This window comes from Diabrotica virgifera, chromosome 9, assembly GCF_917563875.1.
Source record: "Diabrotica virgifera virgifera chromosome 9, PGI_DIABVI_V3a".
Lineage (NCBI taxonomy): Eukaryota > Metazoa > Arthropoda > Insecta > Coleoptera > Chrysomelidae > Diabrotica > Diabrotica virgifera.
This window is the reverse complement of record NC_065451.1, coordinates 176,787,505-176,806,883: the sequence shown is the minus strand read 5'-3', so window position 1 is coordinate 176,806,883 and position 19,379 is coordinate 176,787,505. Positions and strand designations below refer to the sequence as shown.

Below are 19,379 nucleotides of genomic sequence, written 5' to 3'. Positions count from 1 at the left end.
GCAAAATTGAAAAATTTTGCTACTGCATAAATCGTACTGTAGCAAAACAATGAGTCACCGGCCGCAAGGCGTAAGCCGAGAAAAGTCTAGATCGAAGCACGCTATACGTGGAACCGATGCGCGGTTGTTGGAAGGTCACACGATAGTCGGAGAGCTGGCTTAGCCCGGAATGATCGAGAATAACGACTAGGATATATAAGGCATAATTTTTGTGAATAGAGTTTAGTCTTAAGCTAAAGTTTTGTAAAGTAAACTTGTATAAATAAATAATAAAGTCGTAAATAAATACCCGAACGCTCGTTATTGTTACAGTTGGTGTCGGTGTTCGGTAAACTTAGTGCGATATAAATAAGTGAATTACAGAGAGACTTTAAAAGACTTTTGAACTTTATTCGTCGGGAATAACCGGAGTGCGTTAATTGTTCGTATTCGGAAAGACTTTAAAAGACTTTTGGACTTTATTCGTCGGGAATAGTTAAGGTGCGTTGATTGTTCGGTATTCGGAAAGACTTTTAAAAGACATTGTGAAAAGTACGTGTGTGCCGACCAAAGATGTTGCTACAAGAACTGACCATAAAACAGCTCCGTGAACAATTAGAAGAGTACGAATTAGACAGCAGTGGGTGCAAGATAGTCCTACAAGCACGACTCAAGGAAGTCCTCACGAAGAACGGAGATGACCCAGAGACGTTCCACTTCCAGTCAGCAGAGCAAGTAATCTTATCGAAATTAAAAACTGTTTCTGAAACGATCGATGAAACTTCTAGAAAAAACAACGAAAAACTTGAAGAAGTTAGTAGACAGAGCGACGAGAAATTTGAAAGTGTTTCTCAAGTAATTAAAGACGTTTGTAGACAGAACAACGAGAAATTTGAAAGTGTTTCTCAAATAATTAAAGACGTTTGTAGACAGAATGACGAGAAATTTGAAGAAGTTTCTAGAACATTCGATAAGATGCAGAAAAGTGTAGAGACCGTAGAAGAAAAGATCAAACAGCTAGAGAGCAGGATAACCGATACAAAAGTACAACCATCAGTTAATGCAGCAGCGTTAGATCCTTTAGTGAAAGATGAACTACCGAGAGACGAAACGTCGCATAATATGAGATTCAAATTACCACCATTTGATGGAAAGGCCTCTTGGTCCATATATCTTAGACAGTTTGAAGCTATTGCGACCGCCAATCATTGGACCGAACAAGAAAAGGCTGTTTCCTTGACTGCTGCTTTACGAGGTGATGCTGCAGATATATTAAGGTCAATTCCCAAGGGTCAAGAAAATTGTTACCAGACCTTGTTCACTCGTCTAGAAAAACGCTATGGAGATGCCCATCTACAACAAGTATACAAAGCACAACTGCGAAGTAGAAGTCAACGAGCAAGTGAGAATCTGCAAGAATTTGAAGCAGATGTGGCTCGTGTGGTGCGGTTGGCTTATCCAGAGGTGCCAGACAGCGTTTTAGAAGAAATTGCAGTAGATACCTTCGTCAATGGGCTGAAAGATAATGAACTACAGAAAGCTTTACGACTAGCAAGACCGAAAGTTTTAGATGAAGCACTTGCTATTGCCTTGGAACACGAAGCAGCTAGCCAAGCTTCACGAAACAATCGAGTAAAAGCCGTGGAAAAAGGCGATAAGAGAAAAGATGAACGTTTGGTGGAAATGGTACGGAAGGTGATTCGTGACACGATGCCGAAGAGACGCGTGAAGAGGGCTGGAAGAGTTCGTTCAAATACAGATGCTTCCTCGATACGGCCATGCGGTGAAAGTTGTAATCACCGGCTTAAAGTAGAGGGACAGCTTTGCCCTGTGAGACGAACTACCGTCGTTAATGAGCAATGGCAGCCCCTACAGTTACAAGACGCCCAGGAGGATGATCCGTGTATAAAAAGAGTATTGGCTTGGATGCGGCAAGGTGAGAGACCTAGTTGGCAGAACATTAGTGCATGTAGTCCAGAAGTCAAGGCCTATTGGAGCCAATGGAATTGCCTGGTACTAAAAGATGATCTTCTGTACAGAACCTTTGAGAACGATGATGGTACAGAATCGAAGCTTCAGTTGATTGTACCTAAAAGTAAAGTGTCAGAAGTATTGCGTCAGTTGCATGACGGTACATCAGGTGGACACTTTGGTATTACGAAGGCTCTGCAAAAGGTTCGAGAACGGTTCTATTGGGTGAACTGTAAAGATGATGTAAGAAGATGGTGCCGGAAATGTGAACTGTGTGCATCCGGTAATGGTCCAGTTGGTAAAAAGAGAGCACCCATGAGACAGTACAATGTTGGCAGTCCTATGGAAAGAGTAGCAATCGACATTGCAGGTCCATTTCCAGAAACCGATGCTGGAAATAAGTACATCCTGGTAGCCATGGATTATTTTACGAAATGGACCGAGGCCTATGCATTACCGAATCAAGAAGCTGGTACCGTTGCAGAGGTACTTGTTAGAGAATTCTTCAGCCGATTTGGTGTTCACTTGGAGATCCACTCCGACCAAGGGCGAAACTTTGAGTCAGCTCTTTTCCAAAACGTTTGTAAATTGATTGGTGCCAATAAGACCAGAACAACACCCCTGCATCCTCAATCAGATGGAATGGTCGAGAGGATGAACCGAACGATGGGTAAACACTTGTCCAAAGTTGTGTCTGAACATCAGCGAGATTGGGACCAACACATTCATTTATTCCTGATGGCATACCGCTCGGCCGTAAATGAAACTACAGGTCAAACACCAACCTGCCTGATGTTGGGTCGTGAAGTTCGTTTACCCTGCGACCTAGAGCTTGGCTGCAGACCTTCCGAGGAACATGTTGCAGGCGAAGAATACGTCGACCGCCTGAAGTTACGAATGAACAACATTCATGAATTTGCTCGACAACACATCCAGATAGCCAGTGACAGAATGAAAGATCAATATGATTCTCGATGCAAGAATGAAAACTTCGAAGTAGGTGATCTTGTCTGGCTTTATAATCCACAACGTCGTCGCGGCTTGTGTCCTAAACTGCAAAGACAATGGGAAGGTCCGTATGAAGTTAAGAAGAAAATAAATAACGTAATATACAGAATTAAGAAGTTGCCAAACGGTAAACCAAAAGTTATTCACATAAATCGTCTTGCACCATATGCTGGCTCCAATGAAACAGAAGAAGCCCGAGTCCTCCAACAGGAAATGAAAGATGCCGCACAGCCAAGTTTTAAGGAATTTATGTCAAATTACGCAGAAAGAAAGAGTGCTAGATTCGGCGTGACCACAGAAGTTCAGCAAGATCTGTTTGGTGTTCCAGAAAACGTCTCTCTAGCCCACTGTGTTGCCCAAGACCTCGAGATGACTAAAGGAATCTCGTCCGTATTCAATAGAAAGTTCGGCCGCCTGGACGAGTTAAGAAATCAGCAGCCTAAAATTGGAAGAGTACTGCGATTGGAAGATGGTCCTCGATCTTTGCTGTATATGGTAATCAGGAAGTCTTATACGGACACGCCAAGCTATGAGAACATATGGCGTGCTCTAAGTAATTTGAAGAAAATCGTGTGTAATTATGACATCAAAGATTTGGCTTTACCAAAAATAGGCCATGCAGTAGAAAATCTGGATTGGAAGATTGTGAGAAGCATGCTTGAAGTGGTCTTCAGAGAAACTGGCGTACGAATTACTGTGTGTTGCATGAACCCGAAGATGTCGGATCCTTCAAAGACAGTAGACTGTTATTTCTTCTTGAAGGGTGTATGCAAAGCTGGAGAGTCGTGTAGATTCCGCCATCATGGGCCTTCATCTAGAGTTGCTGATCGGGACGCTCAGATCTTAAGAGGGGAGCAATGTAGCAAAACAATGAGTCACCGGCCGCAAGGCGTAAGCCGAGAAAAGTCTAGATCGAAGCACGCTATACGTGGAACCGATGCGCGGTTGTTGGAAGGTCACACGATAGTCGGAGAGCTGGCTTAGCCCGGAATGATCGAGAATAACGACTAGGATATATAAGGCATAATTTTTGTGAATAGAGTTTAGTCTTAAGCTAAAGTTTGTAAAGTAAACTTGTATAAATAAATAATAAAGTCGTAAATAAATACCCGAACGCTCGTTATTGTTACAGTACTTAAATAATTAAATAATTCATTTAAATTAATTAAATATGTCTTTATATATGTCTCAATATAGGTTTTTATCAAGTAAAAAAGAATTCAAAAACGGCTGGCAATAGAAATTCTAATACCCGTCATTTTAACCGCTGCGGTGCTTCTAGGTATGCAGAAATGTTGGTGCTTCTAGTGTTAAACTGCACAAATCTTAAAACGATTTCAGATCTTCCTGTAGTAGACCAGGGCGGATCTGTTTTGAGGTGGCATTCGGATTTTTGCAGATAAAGTTAGGTGACAACTTCAATAATTATAATTGACTTATGCTCCTTCTCAAATATGCCCGGAACATTAATAGGAAAATTTAAATATTTAAAATTTTCCAAAAATATCGATTTTTTTCTACTTTCATTGCTTATAACTTTAAAACGATTCATTTTGGAACAAAGTCGTAGCGAAAGAAAATAAAGATAATTGAATTTTGTATAATATACGACTGGTTTAAAATGTCTTAAATTATTACCCTTTCTGCAAAATAGCAATAAATAGAAAATAAGGGGACAAAAATGACTGTTTTTATTCAATTTTTTTCAACCACTTTGGTTGTACTTAGAACCCTCATAATTTGCTTATAAAATTCTTACAACATACTTAAAAACCATCCACCAAATTTCATTAAAATCGACTTAATAGATTTTGCATAATAATTTTGCAATCTAAATTTTTTTTAAAAAGTTTCAATTTTTTAAAAACTTTCTGAACAAAAAGTAGACCATTTAGAAGTTTGCTAATTTTTTTACATAAAGAGGTTCTGTACCTATCTAATACACTTTACAGAATTAAAATCGGATTATTTAAGCGGTCTCAGCACTGTTTTAAATTTATAACAATGTTTTGGCTTATAAACAAATACAGTGAGGACGTTTGAGTTGGAATAAATTCATTTTCTTGAGAATGGGCAACTCTGGAGATAAATCCCGAAACAGATTGATTTTTATTTTTAAATTATAATTTTTTGGCTTAAATATCATACTAGTGACGTCATCCATCTGGGTGTGATGACGTAATCTAAATATTGGAATTAATTTAATTCAAATTTTTTTTTAAATTCAAACCCTGTATAAATAATTATGTTAATGTTTATATTAGTGAATACAAAATTGAATAGACTTTCGATTGAGCTATCATACGGCACCTATTATCATTTAAAAAAATCATCGGTTACGTCATCATGCCCAGATGAATGACGTCACTAGTATGATATATATACCAAAAAATTAGAATTTAAAAATAAAAATCGACCTGTTTCGGGATTTATCTCCAGAGTTGCCCATTCTTAAGAAAATGAATTTATTCCAACTCAAACGTCCTCACTGTATTTGTTTATAAGCCAAAAAATTGTTTATAACTTTAAAACAGTGCTGAGGCCGCTTAAATAATCCGATTTTAATTATGGTAAAGTGTATTATAGATAGGTAGAGAACCTCTTTAGATGTAAAAAAATTAGCAAACTTCTAAATGGTCTACTTTTTCTTCAGGAAGTTTTAAAAAAATTTGAACTTTTTAAAAAAAATTTAGATTGCAAAATTATTCTGCAAAATCTATCAGGTCGATTTTAATGAAATTTGGTGAACGATTTTAAGTATATTGTAGGAATTTTCGAAGCGAATTACGAAAGTTCTAAGTGCAACCAAAGTGGTTGAAAAACATTGAATAAAAACAGACCTTTTTGCCCCCTTATTCTGTATTTATTGCTATTTTGCAGAAAGGGTAATAATTTAAGACATTTTAAACCAGTCGTATATTATACAAAATTCAATTATCTTTATTTTCTTTCCCTACGACTTTGTTCCAAAATGAATCGTTTTAAAGTTATAAGTAGAGTTCGGATTTAAAAGCATAAAGAAATGCAAAAAAAAGCGCTTAAAAAGCATAATGCTTTTATGATAAAAAGCATTTTATTATACAGAAAAAGCATGAAAATAAGCATATAAATTTTGACAAACCATTTTTTTTAAATATATATAAATATCTCTAGGCTTAGCTTAAGAACTAGTAAATAACTATTATAAAGTGTAGTAAAGAAAAGAGAGACGTTCTCACAAACAATTTATTTTACTACTGACGACCGGTTTCGCTGTTTACAATTTATACAGCATCATCAGGTCCGGTTAAAGTAAAATCAAATGCTACAAAACAAAAAACCAGAGTTAGTTAGGTGGTCTGGTTTGAATAAATTTTTAATGATACAGCCAATATCAAAGTACATATGTCAAAGCATGCACATGAATACCCACATGTACGCGCGCATGGTGTACAATCCTCATACTCACAAACATGCACGCATCCATGTGCAGTGGCAAACTATAGTATTAGGTCTGGATCCCGCGTATGAAAAAAAAGTTGATTAATAGCAAGCTGAAAATTTGTTAATAGATTAAGGGTGTCTAGTCGAATAAACTTTGATATGTGTGAATACTGGAACAGGGGTAGTTTTAATTGTGGAACAGGTTAAAAATTTGGAACGGTCACAGCACGAAAACGGCACATTTATTTTGTCCGACAGAACAGACTTAAACTCTTCGAACAGAGATTAAACTCTCATGCAAAAATCAGACTGCTATTTATCACCAAATGGGCGTTTTAATGAGTGGAACATGTAGAATATGTCAAATGACAGGAATTATGACAGGTAATAAATAGCAGTCTGCTTTTTTCATGAGAGTTTAATCTCTGTTCGGAGAGTTCAAGTCTGTTCTGTCGGACAAAATAAATGTGCCGTTTTCGTGCTGTAACCGTTCCAAATTTTTAACCTGTTCCACAATTAAAACTACCCCTGTTTCAGTGTTCCCATATATCAAAGTTTATTCGACTAGACACCCTTAAGCTATTAACAAATTTTCAGCTTGCTATTAATCAACTTTTTTTTCATACGCGGGATCCAGACCTATATGTCAAGTATAAGATATATACTTACTTTCCGGTATAAGGGAAAAAAGTAGTAGTATTCAATATCATACTTTTCATGCACCTTGCTAGATGGATGGTTGGTGAAGGGAAAGATTTCAAAGTAATATATTAACTAAACATCGATGGGGTCTTGAAGGGTTTAGTAGGAAAATACGACATTAAACCGATAATCCAATTTGTTAGTTATATATAGTAATGTTATTTTAATTATATCTATGGTGATGTTATCTTATTTATAAATGTAGCTTTTATTATATGATAGTTAGATGTTGTGTTGGGTGTGCGACTTTAAGAAGAAATTGTTCGTTTGTGTAATAAATATGATCTGTTTGTGAATATTTATTTTCTCTGTTTAAAAAATTGTAGTTGAATATAAAATTGGACAGTAGTAATTTGTTAAAACTATTTTATATTTAAAAAATATTAAAATTGTCAAAATTAGTCAAAATTTAAAATCATTCATAACTGACTCAGAGTTGAAGCTGTGTTAAGGTAATGCAGTAAGTAAATTAAATTAAATTAAACCAATTGTAATGTGAAGTTATAATTATCTATAGTATAATGAAAAAATATGGAATATCACTAAGAAGTTTAAAAAGTGAAAATGTAGAAAAAATTTTAATAATAAATGAATGATGAAAAAAGCTGTGTAAAAACTTTTTTCTATTGTATAGAAATATTTGTTTAGTTTATGTACAAATATTTCTATACAATAGAAAAAAGTTTTTACACAGCTTTTTTCATCATTCATTTATTATTAAAATTTTTTCTACATTTTCACTTTTTAAACTTCTTAGTGATATTCCATATTTTTTCATTATACTATAGATAATTATAACTTCACATTACAATTGGTTTAATTTAATTTAATTTACTTACTGCATTACCTTAACACAGCTTCAACTCTGAGTCAGTTATGAGTGATTTTAAATTTTGACTAATTTTGACAATTTTAATATTTTTTAAATATAAAAAAAGTTTTAACAAATTACTACTGTCCAATTTTATATTCAACTACAATTTTTTAAACAGAGAAAATAAATATTCACAAACAGATCATATTTATTACACAAACGAACAATTTTTTCTTAAAGTCGCACACCCAACACAACATCTAACTATCATATAATAAAAGCTACATTTATAAATAAGATAACATCACCATAGATATAATTAAAATAACATTACTATATATAACTAACAAATTGGATTATCGGTTTAATGTCGTATTTTCCTACTAAACCCTTCAAGACCCCATCGATGTTTAGTTAATATATTACATTGAAATCTTTCCCTTCACCAACCATCCCTCTAGCAAGGTGCATGAAAAGTATGATATTGAATACTACTACTTTTTTCCCTTATACCGGAAAGTAAGTATATATCTTATACTTGACATACTATAGTTTGCCACTGCACATGGATGCGTGCATGTTTGTGAGTATGAGGATTATACACCATGCGCGCGTACATGTGGGTATTCATGTGCATGCTTTGACAGATGTGCTTTGATATTGGCCGTATCATTAAAAATTTATTCAAACCAGACCACCTAACTAACTCTGGTTTTTTGTTTTGTAGCATTTGATTTTACTTTAACCGGACCTGATGATGCTGTATAAATTGTAAACAGCGAAACCGGTCGTCAGTAGTAAAATAAATTGTTTGTGAGAACGTCTCTCTTTTCTTTACTACACTAGTATGGACTCACACATGCAACACATTCATTATTTAACTATTATAAATTTAAAAATAAAATAAACCAAAAAAAATAGATAACTGAGACAAAAATGTTTTAACCAAATTTTTATCCACGCGATTTAGATGAAGGAAAATACATCATTTTTCGTATATATCATTTCAAATATATCATCGTAAAGTTTCGGCGCCTGTCACTCAAAACTTTTTTATATCGAAAAGCTTATTTCAAAGTCCACACTGGTTATCAATGCATACTTTAATACTTTGCCACTACTGCCGGATCAGTATTTATATCTTCAACGTGTTCTCCATTTAAAACTGAAATTATTTTCTTCGTCTTTTGAAATCCTTCGCTTTTTGTTAATACATCTTTGACTTTTGTTAATACTATCTGAGCAATTTTTCCAGGGATACCTGCCATCTTTTTTCAAAACTGTTTATTTTTTGGATCGACTCAACTAATGACATTTTGAGCAAGATTGTTTTGTAATTCTGTTTCACCTAAAACATCCTGACAATCTTTTATCGATTTGCTAGCAGTATCTTTAAGTTCCAATACGAAGCTTTTAAAATTTTCAAAATATTCGGTGTAGTATAAAGCTGCACCTAACCATGTACCCCACAGAGTTAACACTGGTTCCGGTAATAATGGAGTGTTAGGGAATCTGTATCTAAAAAGTTGCAACCTTTTAGTCTCAGCAACGCGATTCAGGCCATGTGCTAGACACGTACAGTGAATTTGATTTGGATAAAACACTAAGATTTGATGCTGTTTTGTTGGTGGGCACAGCCTCGAGAAGATAAAAATTTGTTAAAGCTTCATTTACGAATCTTGGAACTGCATTATTATTTTCTTCTTCTAGTTGTTTTGAGCACACTGAATAACACTTCGTCAAGATTTCTTCGTGAAATGCGCCTATGATTATATTAGAGACGTACCTTTCACAAATATCCGTAGTCTTGTCCACACAAACCAGGTATAATTGTTCCCAACTAGTGTTTATACTTTTTTTCAGGTTTCCTTATAAACGCATTTAACATATTTTTCGCAGAGCACTTTTATCCGGCACATGTCTTTGATAGTACTTTTCCAAAAATTATTTAAAACTTTCATTTTTCAATTTATTTAATGGGAGCTCACAGTCCACAATTGCACTGCATAGATCAAAATTAAATTTCTGCTGTTCACAAATGCAAAAATAATAATATTATATAAAAAAGCACCAAATAAGCACAAATATTCAAAAAAGGCATAAAAATTTTAAAAAAGCAAAAAAGGCATAAAAAAGTGGTGTCAAAATGACTTATTTTTGCATATTTCGTTCATATTTAAAAAGAAAATAGTCCTGCTTGTATTATTTACCATAAGCATTATGCTTAGAAATCCGGACTCTAGTTATAAGCAATGAAAGTAGAAAAAAATCGATATTTTTCGAAAATTTTAAATATTTAAATTTTTTTATTAATGTTCCGGGCATATTTGAGAAGGAGCATAAGTCAATTATTATTGTTGAAGTTGTCACCTAACTTTATCTGCAAAAATCCGAATGCCACCTCGCACAACAGCATCATTCCAGCATTGAATTTTTCTAAACAGTTTTACATAGTCAGCAAACATAAGTGAATTTTAGATCGTGTTATAAACATTAAAATGGAGTTAATGTGGTCACTGGCATTTTCATGGCCTGAAAAGTTAGTTTCTCTAACTTGATTAAATAAATGAAGTCAAATTTATTTTTACTTGATTCTTGCTAATCTAATTTTCAGGGCTTAGAGCGTCACGAAGTAATCCATAGTAACAATAAGCCTCATAAATGCAACTACTGTGACGCTAGCTTCATTTCAGCCATCAAACTCACCAGGCACATTACTTCACACGCTGGTCTTCGACCATATCCGTGCAAAATATGCGGAAGAACCTTCCTTCTTAGTCACCACTTAACTCGACACATGCGCAGCCATTACTCATCCAATCCCACAGAAACCATCATAGGACAGTACAAGTGCGACATATGTAGTATGGCTTTCCGGAGGAAAGATTCGTTGATAAACCACAGTGCCATACACTCTATGGTAAATCTTAAATGCGTCATTTGTAATACTACGTTCGAAACGGTGGATTTGGTGAAAGAGCATATTACTACGCATTTAGCTAGTCTTCCGTTCCCGTGCGATAAGTGCGATTACAGCTTCGAAACTGAAGAACAGTTAGAGGAACATGAACTGAGGCATGCCGAGATGGAATATGAAGAACAAATTGAAAAAGAAGTATTTTCTGAAAGCATTATGCAAATTACACGGCCGCATTCTGAAGAAGAAGATGAAGCGATGGAGGAAGACGAAGGAACTGAAGTAAGTTAAAGCGTTTATTTTATTCATTTATTCAACATATTTTTTCATAAGTTTGTTTTGTTCTGTATTGTAATAATGTTTTCTTCTTTTCTCTCTAAAATCCCTCTCTAAACCATCGGATTTTCTTTTTTGATATGTTAGTATTCGTTAGTTTCCTCTCTCCAAGTGATTCTGTTGCTGCGTTGATTATGTTATCTTTAAATTTTTGCCAACTTTCCTTGATGTTATAGTCGGAGAGATAGAAGCGGATTTTGCTCGTTGTAAGTAATATGGGCAAACTATATGAGGATTTGTTGAATGAGTTGTGTACATGACTTTCCCTTACGGGCGGAAACCAGAGTGGGGGACGAGGGATCAAAGTTGCGGTTTTTATTATTTTTTTTTGTGGCGCTCATGATCGAGATAGTGCACCAAAACTTGGGAATAAGTAGATTGTGACATAACTAAGCAAAATCTCCAGGGGCGGAACGCTGCATGTGGCACAAAGGGGTGGCGGGAAGGGGTGAATATAAAAATTATAAGGGGCTTTTTGTGACTCTCATGATAGAGATAGTGCACTAAAATTTGGGAATAAGTAGATCATGACGTAACTAAGCAAAATCTCCAGGTGCGGAAACCAGAGTGAAGGACGAGGGTAGTTATAAGGGGTCAAAGTTGCGGTTTTTATTATTTTTTTTGTGACGCTCATGATCGAGATAGTGCACCAAAATTTGGGAATAAGTAGATCATGACATAACTAATCAAAATCTCCAGAGGTGGAACGCTGCGTGGGGGACAAATGGGTGGCGGGAAGGGATGAATATAAAAATTATAATGGATTTTTTGTGACGCTCATGATCGAGATGGTGCACAAAAATTTGGGAATGAGTAGATCATGACGTAACTAAGCAAAATCTCCAGGGTCGGAACCTTGCGTGGGGGACAAAGGTTTGGTGGGCAGGAGTGAATATAAAAATTATAAGGACGAACGTCACAAAAAGCCTGGACCTCACCTGGAGATTTTGCTTCATCATCATCATCATCTTGGTGCTACAGCCCTTAGAGGGCCTCGACCTTCTCAAGCTTTCTACGCCATTCTGTTCTGTCCCTTGCTTGCATTTTCCAGTTGCCGACTCCGATCTTCTCGACATCCTGTGTTACCCCGTCCATCCACCTCAGCTTTGGTCTACCCCGTCTTCTCATTCCCACGGGTTGCGCTATTAGAATCTTTTTTATCATGTTCGATTCAGGGGCCCGGGCTACATGTCCTGCCCACTGCAGGCGGTTTCGCTTAATTATAGTGATAATATCTTTTCCACCAAACGTATGCTTGTAGATATTCTGCAGTTCAAAGTTATATCTACGCCTCCATATTCCGTTCTCACAGACCGCTCCGAATATCTTACGTAGCACCTTTCTTTCAAAAATCGACAGAGCGGATTCATCTGTTTTAGTTAGCGTCCATGCCTCTGATCCATATGTGAGAACGGGGACTATCAATGTTCTATACAGCCTTATACAAGTTTTTTGAGACAGACGTTTGTTAGCTAAGTACTTTGATAGACTATGATAACACCTGTTTGCAATTATTATTCGTGGAGATTTTGCTTAGTTACGTCATAATCTACTTATTGTCAAATTTTGATGCACTATCTCTATCATAAGCACAAAAAACCCCTTATAATCTTTATATTCACCCCTGCCCGCCACCCCTTTTTCACCCACGCAGCGTTCCGTCCCTGGGTATTTTGCTTAGTTACGTCACGATTTACTTATTAACAAATATCGGTGCAATATCTTCCTCTTCTATCTGCAATATCTATATAACCGCGACTTTGACCCCTTATAACTACCCTCGTCCCCACTCTGGTTTCCGCCCCTGGAGATTTTGCTTAGTTACGTCATGATCTACTTATTCCCAAATTTTAGTGCACTATCTCCATCATGAGCGTCACAAAAAAACCCTTATAATTTTTATATTCACCCCTGCCCGCCACCCCTTTGTCCCCCATACAGCGTTCTGTCCCTGGAGATTTTGCTTAGTTGCATCACGATCTACTTATTCCCAAGTTTTGGTACATTATGTCGATCATGAGCGTCACAAAAAAAATAACCGCGACTTTGACCCCTTATAGTTATAACTACCCTCGTCCCCCACTCGCCCGTTTAGGAAAGTCATGTATACAACTAATTCAACATATCCCCGTATAGTTTTTCCATATTACTTATCACGAGCAAAATCCGCTTCCAGCTCTTGGACCATAATCGTTTTCTAATATTTCCTTCTTAGCAATATTCTCTGATATTGTTTTTCGGTATTATTATTCCGTGGATTCTGTATTCTTCGACTCTGATTTTTGTTTGTGTTAGTGCTGCTCTCTTGGGTGTGAAGTATTTCATGATAATTTCTATTACAGTATTTCATGAAGTATTTTAGGTGTATTAGTACCGCTAACCTTCTTTGGCCTGTTTTCTTTTGTTACCCCACTGTAAATTAATATATATTCACTTAACATTGTGTCCTTTTTTTAATATAGATATCCCAATTTACAATGGTCGACATAAACAATCCCTCAGCCGGCGTTAGACCAACTATTACTACCTCCAAGAATTCTGCCACTGCGGAGGAGATTGTGGGAGAATTTTTGAAAGACGAATTCGACCCAGAAGCGGAACAGTCAAAAGAAGGCGAAGAAGAAGAAGAAGAAGTGGAAGAAGTGCCAATCGAGCCTCTTAAACCCATTATCAGACAAGAAGGAACCAAAGTTTATCAGCGTAAAAATATACATACGAGGACACTGCCTGAAATTAGGTTTGTAAAATTTGTGCTTGTATTAAAAAGGTAACCATTTTTTATTTATTATTTTTTATCTAGATTTAAGCCGTACAGATCTCACTCGCTCTCGGAGATCAAAAGACGAGTTAGACTGGCATGGGCGGCATTTGGCAAACTAAGCTACCTCCTTAAAAACAAAAGATATCCACAACACCTTAAGAGCAAGGTATACTAGTCGAGGAAATGAAACTGAAAAAATGGCAAAACCTCGCAATTTTTTCGTCCAGCATCGATTTGTACAAAAATTTGGGATTTGGCTCATTTCACCCTCTAGTTCATTTTCTATATTGAGCCGTTGTACGCTTTTGGTTTTTTAAGGGTGAAAACTACCCCTAAAAAAACTACTTATAAAAAATAATAAAATAACATTTTAAACTTTAATAATGTCAACATTTGGTTCTTATTAGTTACATAATGATTGTTTTATGCTTTAAGATATACTATCATAATATTTCAACCCTTAAAACCACCCTTATTGGAGCTATATATAAAAAATACTTATCCTAAAAGAATAATTTTGGCTTGCATCGATTTACAAAGAAATTTAGGATTAGGATCATCTCACCCTGTACTACATATTCTATAACATGCTTAAGGGCGTCGATTATTTTTAGGGGTGTACACTACGCCTTATTGTCAAAAATTATATAAAAACATTGTAATTATGTGGGTGTAATATGGGTAAAATTTGGTTTTGATTGGCTAAAAATAATGAATGTTTTATGCTTTAGATATAATATCGTAATATTTCAACCCTTAAAAACCACCCTTAAGAACATTACAATTTTTATAAGTAGATAATTTAATAGATCTGTACAGAAAAAAAGTAGAATAAAAAATTAGAAAACATTTATTTACACAAAAATACGAATTTACAAATATGTAGAAATACAAATACAAATAGTTTTTAAGTCATTTTCCAGTATACGAACCATTTCTGTGGTGTTATATTTACATGCATTGAAAATGTTCCATAAGCGGACTATTCGAATATTTCGAAAAAATAATTAGTTTTATAAACATAGCTCCTTCATTTTTAGCGATAAATAGTTTTTCAAAAATGATTTTGTAGGATTTTTGAAGAGCTATCAGACTGTGTAAATTTAATTCCGTTAGATCCCTTAGTTTTTAATTAGGGTGGATTTAAAGGACTCGAATAAGGGGGTGTTTGCTCGTAAATAGAGGTTTTAAACAGCTATATCTCGCTAAATGGTCACTTTAATGAAATATATGTACAATATAATTTTGGTTATTAAAAAAGCTACAATTTAGTAGTCTATCATTTTACTCGTATCTCCAGTATCTTCGGAGATATTTTGAAGTAAAAGGTGATAAATACGAAATTAAAAAAAACTTTTTTCCTTTAAACTCTAATTTTTTTCTAAAATTAGGCCTTTTAAATAGGCCAAACTTCTTGGGTGTATTGATAATACAAATATACAAGGAATTACAGAAAGATGAAGACCAAGTTTTAATTAGGAGGGTAGTTAGGGGGTTATTTTCACTGATTTTTTCGTAGAAAAAAACAGGTACCGACCTTTTTTTGATCATAAGTCGCTCTATTTTCATGTTAGAAATTTTTTTTAGTATTATTCCTTGAAAGGTTTATTTGTATGCTTGAAAAAAAATTTAGGTTTTTCTCGAAAAATGCAAAGTTTTCCCGTTATTTGGCTTTGAATATTTCAAATTATGCGTTTGACGAGAAAAGCTAACCTTTAACATGCCGTATCTCGGTTTGTATTGGTATTAAAGATATTATAGAAAAAGAATTTTGTTTGGGTTACTAAGAGCTACGATTGTGTTATCTACAGTTTTTTTTTTATTAAATGCATATTTTTCGAGGTATTCTCAAAAAACCCTCAAAAAAGTCGATTTTTTCGACGAAAAACTGTTACTTTCAAGCGCGAATAACTCGAAAAAATATTAGTTTTACGAAGAAAATGCAAAAAACATTTTTTCTTAGAATTACTTTTTACATCGATTTGCATTTAAAATGTAATAAAAAATTCCCACCCCTAAGGTTTTAGCGTCCAGCGGCATGATATAGAAAATGATCCTTGGACTATTTCCTACCTTCTGTGAAAATTTCAAGTAAATCCATGTTGGACGAAAAAATTGCGAGCCAAAATGCTTCATTTCCTTCGACTATACAATCAATACGTATTCCCTGTTCTCACTTATGGTTCCCAAACGTGGAGGTTTACAAAAGCAAACTTGGACAAAATCATAAAAACAGAGCAATGGAAAGATAAATGTTACACATAAGACTAATGGATAAAAAGAGAAACGAGTGGATAAGAGAGAAAACAAAAGTTAGAGATGTTAGACAAGAAGTTGTAAAATTGAAATGGACACGGTGAGCTTGAAACACGTTATTATCTAATTTACTATATCTTCAACTTTTTTTGTTGGGATATCTTCTACAACTCATAAGTAGACGATACAAAACAAAATTTAAATCCGCTAAACGTCCTTTTTGAAAAAAAAAAACGATTTTTTCTAAAAAAATATAAATTTCTGAAAAGTAACATTTTACATAAATATTTTGGAATAACTATCGTTGTAATCGTTTGAAAAATGAAAGAAACGTTTATTCAAACTTCTATATTAATACTACATGAACACAACAATATATAAATACAGGGTGGGCCAAAGAAAAGAGTCCACCTCGATATTTGTCAGTAGTTATTCGATTTTAAGAAAATGCCGAAACAGGTCGATTTTTATTTTTTTATTGCAATTTTTTCGCATATATTTCATATAGGTCTGGATCTCGCGTATGAAAAAAAAATTGATTAATAGCAAGCTGAAAATTTGTTAATAGCTTAAGGGTGTCTAGTCGCATAAACTTTGATATATGAGAACACGGGAACAGGGGCAGTTTTAATTATGGAACAGGTTAAAAATTTGGAACGGTCAGACCACGAACACAGCACATTTATTTTGTCCGACAGAACAGACTTAAACTCTCCAAACAGAGATTAAACTCTGATGCAAAAATCAGACTGCTATTTATCACCTGTCATAATTCTTGTCATTTGACATATTCCACATGTTCCACTCATTAAAACGTCCATTTGGTGATAAATAGCAGTCTGATTTTTGCGTGAGAGTTTAATCTCTCTTCGGAGAGTTTAAGTCTGTTCTGTCGGACAAAATACATGTGCCGTTTTCGTGGTCTGATCGTTCCAAATTTTTAACCTGTTCCACAATTAGAACTTCCCCTGTTCCAGTGGTCCCATATATCAAAGTTTGTCCGACTAGACACCGTTAAGCTATTAAAACAAATTTTCAGCTTGCTATTAATCAACTTTTTTTTCATACGCGGGATCCAGACCTAATACTAGTAACGTCATAAATCAGAGCGTAATGACGTAATCGATGTTTTTTAAATGGGAATAATGATCGTTTGGTAGCTCATTTGGTAGTTCAATTCTCTAATCAGTAATATAAACATTAATATCATTATAGAGGGCGATCAAAAAAATATTTTTTGAATTAATTGATTGACGCAAAAAGTAGAATGTACTTTTAATTTATTTAACTCAAAATGCATTGTACTGCTGTCAAAAAATGAAAAAAAATGGAAAAAAATGTTTATTTCACAAATAAACATTTTTTTCGCTTAAATTAAATCACAAATCGGCTCCCATTTACCTCTTTTGACAGTTTTAACGTTTAATTTAAGCGAAAAGCAATGTTTATTTGCCCAATAAACACTTTTTCTGTTTTCTGACAGCAATAAAATGTATTTTGAGTTAAATAAATTACATACATTCTTCTTTTTGCGTCAATTAATTTAATTCAAAAATAATTTTTTTGGCCACCCTGTATAAATAATATTATTGTTTACATTACTGAATAAAGAATTGAACACCGTTTCAAATGAGCTACCACACGACCCCTATTTCCATTTAAAAAATCATCGATTACGTCATCACGTCCAAATGGATGTCGTCACTAGTATGAAATATATATCAAAAAATTTTAATTTAAAAATAAAAATCGACCTGTTTCGGCATTTCCTTAAAATCTAATAACTACTGCCAAACATCGAGGTGGATTCTTTTCTTTGGCCCACCCTGTATAAATAAATACATATCTAATTTTTTTTTGTCCACTAGTTTGCAAATTAAATAAAAATGCAGCGGTTGGAGGATATGCGGGACGGTTCAAGAAATTCTTCAGAAATTTCTGAAATTTATATTTTTTTTAGAAAAAATCGTTTTTTTTTTTTCAAAAAGGGAGGCTTAGCGGATTTAAATTTAGTCTTGCATTGTTTACTTTTGAGTTGTACAAGATATTCCAACAAAAAAAGTTGACGATATCCTAAATTAGATAATAACTTTTTCAAGCTCACCGTGTGGAGATTTGCCGGACATAATATAAGACAAAAAGGAGACTGATGGAATAAAATTCTTATAAATTGGAGACAGTGGGAACATAAACGAGGCAGAGGAAGGCCACAGATGAGATGGGCAGATGATATCAAGAAGCAAGTGGACTTTAGGTTGGATGACTGTAGCGACAGGCAAAGAAGAATGGAAAATGTTTGAAGAGACCTATGTCCAAAGATAGACCGAAGAAGGCTAATTAGATAGATAGCTCTCACTCCCTGTAAAGGAAAAATTCATATCCCAGGTTAATATTGCATTAAAAGGGTTGATCTCTAATGAGACTCTTTCTGAAGTTATTTTTTTCTCAGGTTTAACTGCCTGGCGTGCTGAAGGTTTGTCTATAGGGTCCTGATTGATGTAATTGAGATATATGTGGGGCAGAGAACTCACATTAAAAACATGCTGTGGTCATTTATTTGTTTATTTATATGCGACGTATATACAGGGTGTTTCATTGGGAAATTAACATACGTTAACTGCAGAAAGAGGACACTTAGGCGGTCTCAAAAATACCATACTTAATGGGTCTTACTCCATTAATAACAAAGATACTGAGTGTTTTATCTTTTTTTGCCATTTTCTTAATTAGTTCATAACTTTTTAACCACACTGTATATTTATTTTATATTTGGCACGCAAATATCGTTTAAGGTGTACAATAAATTATATTATTTACAATTGTAAAAAATCCAGGTCCGGATTAAAAAAATTGGAAAAAATATTCCAACCCAAAAACAACACCCTGTATATTAAATTTTTTTAAAATGGATTTTTCAATTTAAAAGAGGATGAAAAACTAAGTTGAGTGGTATACTTTGAATTTTTGGCAAAATAATTTTTCTGGTCAAATTTTGAAGTTGAATTCTGAAATTATGTGAATTTCGAGAGCTCTAAGTAGAAAAAAATTGAAATACAGCTTACAACTTGTGAACCGCACTGTATATTCATTTTACATTTAACACGCGCATATTCTTTTAGGTGTCCAATCAATTAATTTATTTACAAATAAAAAAAATCCAGGTCCCGATTAAAAAATATTGTATAAATGTTCCGACCCAAAAAAACACCCTG

The 19,379-nt window shown here is 34.5% G+C and overlaps 1 protein-coding gene across 1 annotated transcript in view; it reads left to right on the top strand.

The window, feature by feature from the left end:
* LOC126891987 (zinc finger protein 271-like) overlaps positions 1 to 19,379 on the top strand; it is a 76,713-nt gene that overhangs the window by 27,164 nt on the left and 30,170 nt on the right. The window contains exons 3-4 of the mRNA XM_050661363.1: positions 10,512 to 11,096; positions 13,613 to 13,887. Coding sequence (XP_050517320.1) covers positions 10,512 to 11,096; positions 13,613 to 13,887 — 860 coding nt within the window. The remainder of the gene's footprint in view (positions 1 to 10,511; positions 11,097 to 13,612; positions 13,888 to 19,379) is intronic.